The sequence below is a fragment of the Balaenoptera musculus genome, chromosome 7, assembly GCF_009873245.2.
Source record: "Balaenoptera musculus isolate JJ_BM4_2016_0621 chromosome 7, mBalMus1.pri.v3, whole genome shotgun sequence".
Lineage (NCBI taxonomy): Eukaryota > Metazoa > Chordata > Mammalia > Artiodactyla > Balaenopteridae > Balaenoptera > Balaenoptera musculus.
The window spans coordinates 103,430,988-103,440,917 of NC_045791.1; the positions used below are offsets into that span (position 1 = coordinate 103,430,988).

At 47.2% G+C, this 9,930-nt stretch overlaps 1 protein-coding gene across 5 annotated transcripts in view; it reads right to left on the reverse strand.

The window, feature by feature from the left end:
- PID1 (phosphotyrosine interaction domain containing 1) overlaps positions 1-4,489 on the reverse strand; it is a 240,655-nt gene extending 236,166 nt beyond the window's left edge. Inside the window, exon 1 of one of the 5 annotated variants that reach the window (XM_036857187.1) lies at positions 4,266-4,489. In XM_036857187.1, the coding sequence (XP_036713082.1) occupies positions 4,266-4,295 (30 nt within the window). In that variant the 5' untranslated portion in view covers positions 4,296-4,489. Of the gene's footprint in view, positions 1-3,810; positions 3,830-4,019; positions 4,051-4,092; positions 4,223-4,265 lie in introns of those variants that run through there. The other 4 variants (XM_036857186.1, XM_036857183.1, XM_036857182.1 and 1 more) reach the window with 4 other exon arrangements.
- Between the last annotated feature and the right edge of the window lie 5,441 nt (positions 4,490-9,930).

The following is a 9,930-nucleotide window of genomic DNA, read 5'->3' on the forward strand; positions in this document are numbered from 1 at the left end:
TCAGATTTGCCAAGGTCTTCTCTCTGCCTGATGGGCCCAGTCTAATGGTCTCCAGCTGATCTTTTAGAAGGTTCTTCCATCTCCCTTCTCAGGGGGAAAGTGGAAGTGGGTAATGATAGAGAAATAAGTCAAGAACAATCGACGCTCCAGGCCAAGGCAAGATCCGCCCGATATGACAAGGCAGAGAAAGGGCAAGATGATCCTGGGGAAGAAGTGCTCTTACCTCCTCAAATCTCCAAATACTGGGTTGGCCAAAAAGTTCGTTCGGTTAATGAATACATTGTTCGAGAAGGTTCTTGGTGAAAATGAAAAATGCTTTTTATTTGTACTCAAAACCCAGTGAACTTTTTGGCCAACTCAATAGTATTTAGTCACAAATGTAAACTTTTTATCAGCCAAACGTTTAACAACAAACTAAAAGAAAGGTTCTTCAGGATCTGGTTTCCTCCCTACCCTTCCTCATTTCACCCTCTTGGAGGTTCTAATGTACAGCCATTGACCAAAATGTGAATGAAAAACAAAACAAATGGTGAGGGGGAAACACGGTCCAGGCTGAGAAGCCAAAAGCCAGCTTTATCGATAAAAGTTCTATATTTTCTGGATTTGCCATGAAGACATTTTAATTTCAGGAAAAACAAGCAAATTACTAAGACCTTTATAGAATGCCTCATGAGAAGATGGTCACACATAGATCTACTCCACAAGTAGAATTTGCTAGAACTTTTTTCCATACCTTTCTACTACCACTCTCCATTCCGTCCTTGTAATAACTACACGACAGGCAAGGATGAATTGATCTCCTTTGTTCCAAACTCAGTCTCCAGTCATCTTTCTCCTGCTCTCCACCTTTCCAGGCTTCCAAAAAATGTATCTGATAGCAGCCTGAAGACAGACGCTCTGGGGAAACGCACGCTCCTTATGGCCGAGTCCACACTCCTGAGTTTTTGAGTCTGTCACTTCTAATGCCTCTGCCCAGCCCAACAATCAAGACAATCAGGCAACCCATGCAAATTGTAAAATATCGAGGCCAGAAGTAATCTCATCTCTAGTTTGAAAAACCAATACTTGGCCTTTTTTACTGGAAAGTCCCCTTTCACTTTTCTGAAAAAAGCCTGTTTCAAATCTGCTTCTTAAAAAATTTATAACTCTCCCGAGTCCCTCTAAGGAAAAAAGTCTGCTGTGCAAAGGAGAAGGTAAAAAGGGAAGAATTCATATTTATTCCATTTTAAAAGCTGGGGTGGTAATTTAAATCTTCACATCCCCTTTGATCCTATTATATTTTTAATGGCAGAAGCTCCCAGCGAGGGCTCGAGTGGGATGTAACAGAAGTTTTAACATTCAGGGGAGCAGGTGAACTTGCCGCAGTCTGTGTGACTGAATGAGAAATTCCCCAGCTCAGCCCTGCTCGGGGCAACAGGTCACTTTGCCTGTACTGGATTTGGGTCAAACAGCAAAGCCTCAGATCAGAAAGTATCAGCATTCGTTCGTTTGGCAAAGAAGTGGGGTTTGATAACAATAATCCACCCTGACCAAAGATGCCATTTCCTGAGCAAGAGAGCTGGATATTGGACTCACATTAGTTAGAGGGTGACTGTCTAGCCTAAACAGAGTTCAGCCACACTCCCTGGGCCACAGACCTTTTGAACGGCATCATCTAATATGACCTAATAAAGTCAGTTAAGGAAAGATGTCCTTTTCTTCCCTCACCTCTTTTGTTTCTAGGTATTTGTACAAGAAATTGACTCCTTAGTCCTGTTAGGAAGCTCTGGGAACACTTCCTTGAAGCATTCTCTTCACTCAAGCTCATCGAAATTAGAATGTTTGCATTAAAAATGAATGAGGAAAAAAACTAATGAGGTGGTATGAGAAAGTTAAACAGATTTGTGTAAGGAGGGTGGGGCTTTGACTCCGTTACAGACTGGGATTCATGATTATTTCCCCATCGAACATGCTTTCCATTGCCATTTCCATGGCCACAACATCTGGGCACGTTAAGCATCCCATTCACTGAGGAATCGGAAACCAATGTTCCTATACAGTGGTGCCTTGAGGGCAAAAAAGGGAAGAAAAAATCCCAGACAGCAAACAGAGCCCAAGTGACAAAGATAACCACAAGGAATGTAAATAAAATATCATTACAAGCAACTCACTCACCACCTCACGCTCAACAGCTCCCTTCCCCAGAAGCAAAAAATAAAAACATACAAATCATGTTGTAAAGAAGAGCCAAGCTGCTATTGGGGAAGAAGCCATGAATACGAAGATTTTTCTCCATGTGGCTCACTTTTATAATTGCAAGTCTTGAGATATACTTTTAAAAGAGAACCAGGTCTGGTTGCTAATTTAAATTAGGGCAGCATGAAGTTAAGCCCTGTGTCGATAAGTATCTTCCAATGATGACTTGATCTTAGTCAGTGACTAGGCATGTTTACTTGAGCCTTCAAAAGCCAAAAACCCCTGCTCTTTCAATCTGACACTTCAAAATGAAACAAATGCATTGCAAATGCACACTGTAATACACCAGGCTCATGCCAAATGCACATGTGTACATTTCACAGAAGAGCCAGGACATTTCTAGCGAGGAATGATCGCCATGCGGAACGCAAGCCAGAGCTAGCTCCTGCCAAGGGTCACGTGCTGTGGAGCACACAGGAGTCCCTACATGAAACAGGCCGGTAGAAATAACTTCAAGAGACAAAAATCTACAAACTCTGCAGAGGCACGGATCCCCAGCCCATAAAAGCCACCCCCAGGAATTCTGACCTCATCTCTCTAAGGACCTCCAAGAGCTTCTCTCCTCACTTGGATGGGAAACCCTCCACCCCCGCTCAGTCACTCCTTCCTTTAGAATAAATTCACCACCCTGAACTGAAGGAAAAATGCACACGTACAACTGGTAACTGATGCCAGTGCTGAAATACATGTACATCACCTTTGGCCAATCATTCAGAGCCCAATATTGACTCTCTTAATAAGAGAAGGAGAGAGTTAGGAGGCTGGTCACCCACCTCCCTATCTTCAAGGCTAAAGACCTCTTTTCTTGTTCAGTCTGTTTGAGACCCGAGGGGACTGGCCTGGTGTCTCAAGCTCTTACTGTGAACCCACTCCCACAAGACTGCAGGCCCAGGGAGGCTTGGAAAGGGGTTGTGAGGCATCTATTTCTGCTAAAAGCAATGCCCTCTGCAGGTTAATCCTCAGTATGAGAACTCACAGGCAAAGGTTAGACTCTCCTAGCATCTGAGAGACAGTCTGTGTTTGGCCCTTTGAATTTTCATTGAGAAACCTCCAAAGCCAGTGAAGCCTCCTGGCCTCCACTGTCCTAAGTCTTCAGATGCATTCAGCTTCCAACGGTGCTGTATTTTACCACTTAGACACTTCTTCAAAGTTTACTATGAAACAGTGTGGCTCTAAGCCTGCCAAAAGTTTAACTGCAGGATTCAGTGGATTTTATCTGGCAGAGTAGCTGCCCTTCCTCCTGAGAATATTTTCCAGCGAAGGCAGTCAATCAAACCCTGCAGTCAGGGTGATTTCGGGGTCCCGAGTGTCACTGAATGAGCTCCTCTCTGAAAACGCCCCTCTTTCTCACTCTGACCGCCTTCCCATCTCCCTGGCTTCAGAATCCAAAGTAAAAGCAGTTTGGCATTTCAGTAGACAGCAATGAAAAACTTTTGATGGGATGACCCAGGGCATAACTATTCCTGGCTGAATTTAACTTTTGATTTTCAAATATGTAGGGGAGCTTGGGTTCAGGGGAGATGAAGGGGAGAGCTCCAACAAATAGGAAAAAGTAAAATAGAATAAGCAGCATACCGTGACCAAGCCAAACCAAGCTTGATATTTCCAAATTATATTGGCAAACGAATGCTTTCTCAAATCATTTGTTCTGTCTTTCCTGGAGACAAAAAGGAAAAAAAAAAAAAAAACTGGATGCAAAATTCCTAACCCCGGACCAGTAAATTGTGTCAGTGGAATGCAATCTAAAATTGCTGGTCAGAAAGTCCAACGTTATATATACCTACAGGCAACTAACCCCCAAGGCAAAAGTTGCGCCGCCCGAAGCAATGCGTTCGTCAATTTCATCACCCCCCTCACCCCGGCCGGGTGCCCGGCGCTGGGTTAAGCCGACAGCATCAGGTTCTAATCCTTGCGTTCATACAGGATCGCTTTGGGCAAATCTTTGGCAGTGGTCAGACGCGCCACCTCTGCTCCTCCGGTCCGAGCACCTTCTCCTCCAGGCTGGCCCCCGGTCACCCGGTGCCCCTTACCTGCAGGCGCTCCGTGGCCGGCTGCCACATCTTCCAGCCGCGGGGTCTGGCAGAGGAGACGCTGGCGAGACTCTGTCGATGGCGCCGGGGGGCGAGGGGCTGGGGGGCGAGGGGCTGCGGTGCCGCTTCACATCTGGGGTGGGCGTCCGCGGGATGTGCGTCCAGGGGCCGGCGACCGCCGCGGGGTGGGCGCTGGGGGGCTGCGAGCGGGAGGAGGCGGCGCGGCGCTCAGCTGCCGGCAACTTGTGGGCACGGCCGCGAGCCGGCTGTCCTGGCGCAGCTGCGAGAAGACTGCGCAGCTCCGCCCGGGCCCACGAGCGCACGGCGGCGGCGGCGGCGGCGGCCGCTCCCTCCTCCTCCCCCGCCGCCGCCGCCCGGACCTGCGCGCTCTGAGCATGCCCGGGGCCGGCCCCCGCCCGCCCGCCCGCCCGGGAGCCCGCATCCCGGCCGCGGGGGCCGCCGAATCCCGGCGAGGGGAGTGTGCGGAGGCCAGAACCGGAGGCCCTGCTCCCCCGGGGAGCCCCGGCTGGGATGGGGTCTGGGAGAGGGAAGAGCCTGGAGAGGGGGGGCTTCCTAAAGCCAGAACCCATAGCCCTCTGGGGTCTCAGTCTTCCTGTCAACAGGGATCTCTGAATCGCCTGGGTCTTGACGGGCACTGTGCTGGGCCGCGGAATTCCATTCATTCCTTCCACTGGAGTTAACTGAGCATCTATTAGGCTCCAGCCCCTGTGCTGGATTCTGAGGATACAGTGGCACAGAACAGAAGACAAGAGAATGTTCCTCCTCTCCTGAGCTTCATTCTACTTGGGGGAGGCAGTCAGTGACAGAGGAAACACCTGAAAGGGCGCTAGGTCAGGTGGTGAGAAATCTTGGCAAGAAAATAAAACAGGGGTGATGGGTGAAGAAAGGGAGAGGAGAGCTTCTTGGAGGGGGGCCCAGGGATGTCTGGGGTGAGAGGGAAAGATGGACCAGGTGAGGGATGACATGCGGGGCAGAGGACTGGGGCTCCTACACCTGGGTGAGGAAAGCAGCACAATATCCCCCAGCCTCCATCCACCCTGAGATCTGCCAGGTGCCTCAGGAAGCTCTGTGAACCCAAAGATAAGCCAAGGGCCACCCTGGGCTCCCAGGCATGGAGGGTGGTGTGGGCCACTGTGAAATAGCTACCTTTCCTAAAGAAGCCCAGCTCCTCCCACCCTCTTGACAGCTGGCCAAGGTGAGTATGAACATTCCCATTATTTGGATGAAACAAATGAGGCTTGCGGAGTCTAGATGACCATTCAAGTCACACAGCCAGTGAGTGGCTTCGAGATGACTTGGAGGCTGGAGCTCTTTCCCTGCTCCTCTAACTGCTCTGACCATGGAAGCACCGTGGGAAAAGGGCAACGTTCTGGGGCTGGAGGCTGGGGGAGCTTGGCAGGATGGGGAGGCTAAGCTGATTCTGGAGGCTGATGAAGAGGGTGGGAGGAGAAGGGGTGGGAAACGCTCAGGGACAGAAGGAACAGATGAGGGGGAAGACCACACCATCTGTGCGGGGAGCCCAAGGCTCCTGAGAGATGGGGCCCACGGAGCAGCGGGGACTGGCGGGGCAAGGGTCCCGAGGGCATACCACACTGCATGTGCACCGCCTGGGTCCTGAGCTACTCGGGCACTATTAAAATCAACCCCCTGCGTCTGGAAGGATCCGCCCATGGTCACGCACAGGTAGAGTGATTTCCAGATATCAGAGCACTCAGCCCACCAGAGCCTCCCAGAACTCTCCGAGGGACAGAAACCCGCATCTCCCAAGGTTTGGGGAGCACAAGATTCACAGAGTCACCCAGAGGAGAGTCACATAGTGGCAGTGCCTATCCAGGGCTCTTTTCCAGGGCTCCGGATGGCTCCTTCCAAACCACACAGTTGCTGGTTGGTGCCACCCACCCAGGCAGGTCCAGACCCTCAATGCCCTAGGAGCCTCCAGCAAAGCCACAGAGATGCTTCTGAGAGGCTGGTCTCTATCTCCCCTGATGACCACGGGACCCTCCCATTCTTGCCGAAAAACCACCAAGACTTTCTCAGCTACTTCCCCAGTCCCTGCTACCTGCTCTGGACCTACCAGAAAATCCCTTCTGATGAGGGGTTGGTATGTCAGCCCTACATGGAAATACATCTCAGATGCTTGGTCATGTGGTCTCTGTTTTGAGATGATATTTTTACTTTTCCAATAACTCTTCATGCACACTTCCCACACCTAGAAAATTCCTGCTGACAATAATAGACCTTCCCAGCCTCCTAATTCTCTTTTTATAAAATCCCAAAGCAAAAAGAGATGCACTTCATTACGAAAATCTAGAAAATCCAAATGTGCATATTAAACCTCTCAGGAAGCTAAAACAGGACTATTCAGTTGCCAGGGATGTCTTCCGACTTGAGCTTTGAAACCATCCTTGGTTGCAGATGCTTCCGTGGAAAAGTGATTTTGTTTTAAATAGCAGCGGGATGAGATAACGGCCTAAATTCAAATTGCATTAGAGCGTTAAATCCTGTCTTCTCACCACCTCCGAGTGTAATTAATTGTTATGACTCAGTAATACAGCTTTTAGTTCAGAGTATGATGCTATTTAAGGAGAAAAGGCTTCGGCTCTGTAGAGATTGCTTTCAGTTACTAGTCCTACTTTGCAAACATATTTGGTAAATTAGTGTTTAAACTCAAAGGACACTCTTGTTTTCATTACCTTTATGCCGGGAATCAGGAAACTACGGCAGGGGAAATGAGGGCGGAGGTGGAGCCTGGCAGAAGGTGACAAAGGAACAACCCTCCCACCATCAGTTTTGCTCCCAAGCCTTCCCATTCAGGAGGAACCTGTAATAGAGGGTGAATGCAATAGAGACATCTACTGGTCAGAGCCAGGAAGTGCATCCTGATCTCTCCCAGTCCCGTTTTGGGACGCGGCAACCTCAACCTCCCGGTGAGTCTGAAAGTGTAAACAGGTTTGTTCTGAGCAAGGAACGGTTGCTGAAATAAGCAGGAGTTGTTTTGGAGCAATGAGTAGAAATATTAGGCACATGAGTACGTGCATAATTTCATGTACTTAATCTCCTGTAATTATCTAATTACAGGTCTAATCTTATTAATAAATACCATTTCAAGGAAAAGGACCACACACACACACACACAAACATTGGCAAGGCCAAGGTGAATTATAAACACAACATTTTGTCCAGAAAAAGAATTCCAACCATCCCCAGAAATTTTTGTAAGCCAAATTTAATCTAGTTCATGATTCTGAGTCCTAAGGTAAGCAACCTAGATGTCTACATCAGGAGAATGGTGAATTAAATTATGGTCCAGCATATCACAGAAATATTAAAATATTAGGCAGCCATTAAAGAGGATAATTATGAAGCTGCATTGCAGCTTTAAAATGCTTATGATATGATTATAGATTTGTTTAAGCTACAGTGTACATAATTTTAATATTTATAAAATATGTATCAATTTCAATAAATATGGGAAAGGACCTATGACAATAAGGATACAGGCTGAATCCCAGCCTTTGAACTAGGTGAGGACTTTTGGTAATTCATTGAGCTTGCTGAACCTCAGATTTCTCATCTGTAAAAAGGGTGGTAATATTACATAATACTTAGAGTTATTGGAGGCCATGAATGAGTGAATGTGTGCAACATGCCTGGCACATAGTAGGTGTGCAGAAAACTTTAGTTTTCGTCCCGTTACTTTTCTATTACTGAATGATCAAATTCTCACAAAGTGGCCCATGTTTCCTGTGGTCCAGTCATTTCCATTTGCAATGTTTGTGGACTTCAGTTATTTGATTTAGTTTTTCACATAAAAGTGGTAAACCATATTAAAGCTCGTTTCCATTTTTAATTCAATCAGATGGTGAAATTTATTGTCGCATGTTTAGCAGAGCAAATATTGGAAAGTCCTTCTGGTATCATTAACTTCATTTCAAAATCACCAAAACAGCTGTAGATGAGCCATATAGAAAATTCATTAAACCATTTAAACCTCTGTATAGTGATGGAGCCACTGGCTCTTGTCCCTGTGTAGTGATAGGTATTTATAAGGGTGTTCAGATAACCCTTTGCCTCCCTCAAAAGGAAAACTTCACAGTTGTCTTTGGAAACTGAGTTAAAAGGCAAATGGGGCAGGACTACTTAACACCCAGGATGTGTGTTGTTATTCTCCTACTCAGGACCTCCTCATACCCTCACCAGCCTTAGAAAAGTGGCAGATTATTTTCAAAGGTGGCCACAAACATTCTACTCCTCTCAGAAGCCATGCCCTTTGCAGTGTGGCTTGCCCATTTCTCCCATCATGAGATGGAATTTATCTGCAGCCTTTGAATCTGTGTTGGATGTGTAACTTGCTTTGATCAATACAATGCACCAGAAGTGACACTGTGGCATTTCTAAGCTTGGGTCACAAAACACCTTGCAGCTTCTACTGTCACCCTCTTGGAACCTGAGGTCATGGCAGGAAGAAGCCCAGACTAGCCTCTTTGAGATGATGACCCTGTAGATGGAAGCCAAGCCAAAGTGACAGCACATGAGTGAGCTGATAGCTCGGTCACACCACTCAAAGACAGCAGCCACATGCGTGACCCGGGTGAGGCCAGCAGAAGAACCACTCGGCTGAGCACAGAATTGCTGACCCACAGAATCATGAGAAAATAATATGGTTGTATTTTTTTAAGCCCTAAGTTTTGGGGTGACTTGTTAGATAGGGGTAGATAGTTGATACAGAAAGCATCACTAATACGTGTTAGTCTCCTACTACACCTCACGTCTTTCTCAGTATTTCCTGATTTATCAGAGTTGGCACAAACATGAAGCCTCATAGTCTAACATAAAGACTTATTTCCTTTTTTGTTTGTTTTTCTCTTGCTCCCCCCAATTCCCTAGTGCACAGCCCTGTCCTACTCGCAGATTGTGTGACCCATACTGCCAAGCCATGCCTGCTAATTTTTCTAGTAAGTCCTTCGGAAAGGAAGATGGGAATTGGGCTGTGCTCCAACCATATTATGATCAAGGCAGATTCTTTCTAGCACAGTTTGCAATGAACATGAAGGTACCTGCTTTTTCATAGCCCTTCTCATTCTCTCTGAGACACTGTCTTCATAAATAACATCCTGCCCATCTTAGTAGATCAGTAAATACAGCTCCTTTTCCAACTAGAGCCTGGGGAAGCTGAGAACGGCATGGAGGATGGTCCTCAGATCTGTTTCCACCACATTTAGCCCAGAAAGGGGCAACTCTGTGCTCTTCTTGTTCTTTGTGGCCTCATTTCTAAGGGTCCTTGTTGCCCTGTACCTCCATCCTGACTCACTGATTACCAATATGATCCCGATACTCTCTCCTGGGGACTGGTGTGAAGCCACAGCTTCTGCTATCTTCCCACCTCACCACTTCTCCACCTGAGCTGATTTCACACCAAACCAATCTTTCTTTGCTTCCATTTTTTTTTCTCTCTCTTTCTTCCCACTTCCATCATCGAAGCCAAGAATTACTGTCCTCAAACCTATAGGAAATGTGCCGGCCATAACTGGTAGAAATTAGGTTATCTAGAAAAGAACATCCACAAAAAGAAAGATACTTCTGGACCTGTCTTGGCCTTTGCTTAACTTGAAGCCCAGGTGCACTTCTGCAAGCAAAACCTGCT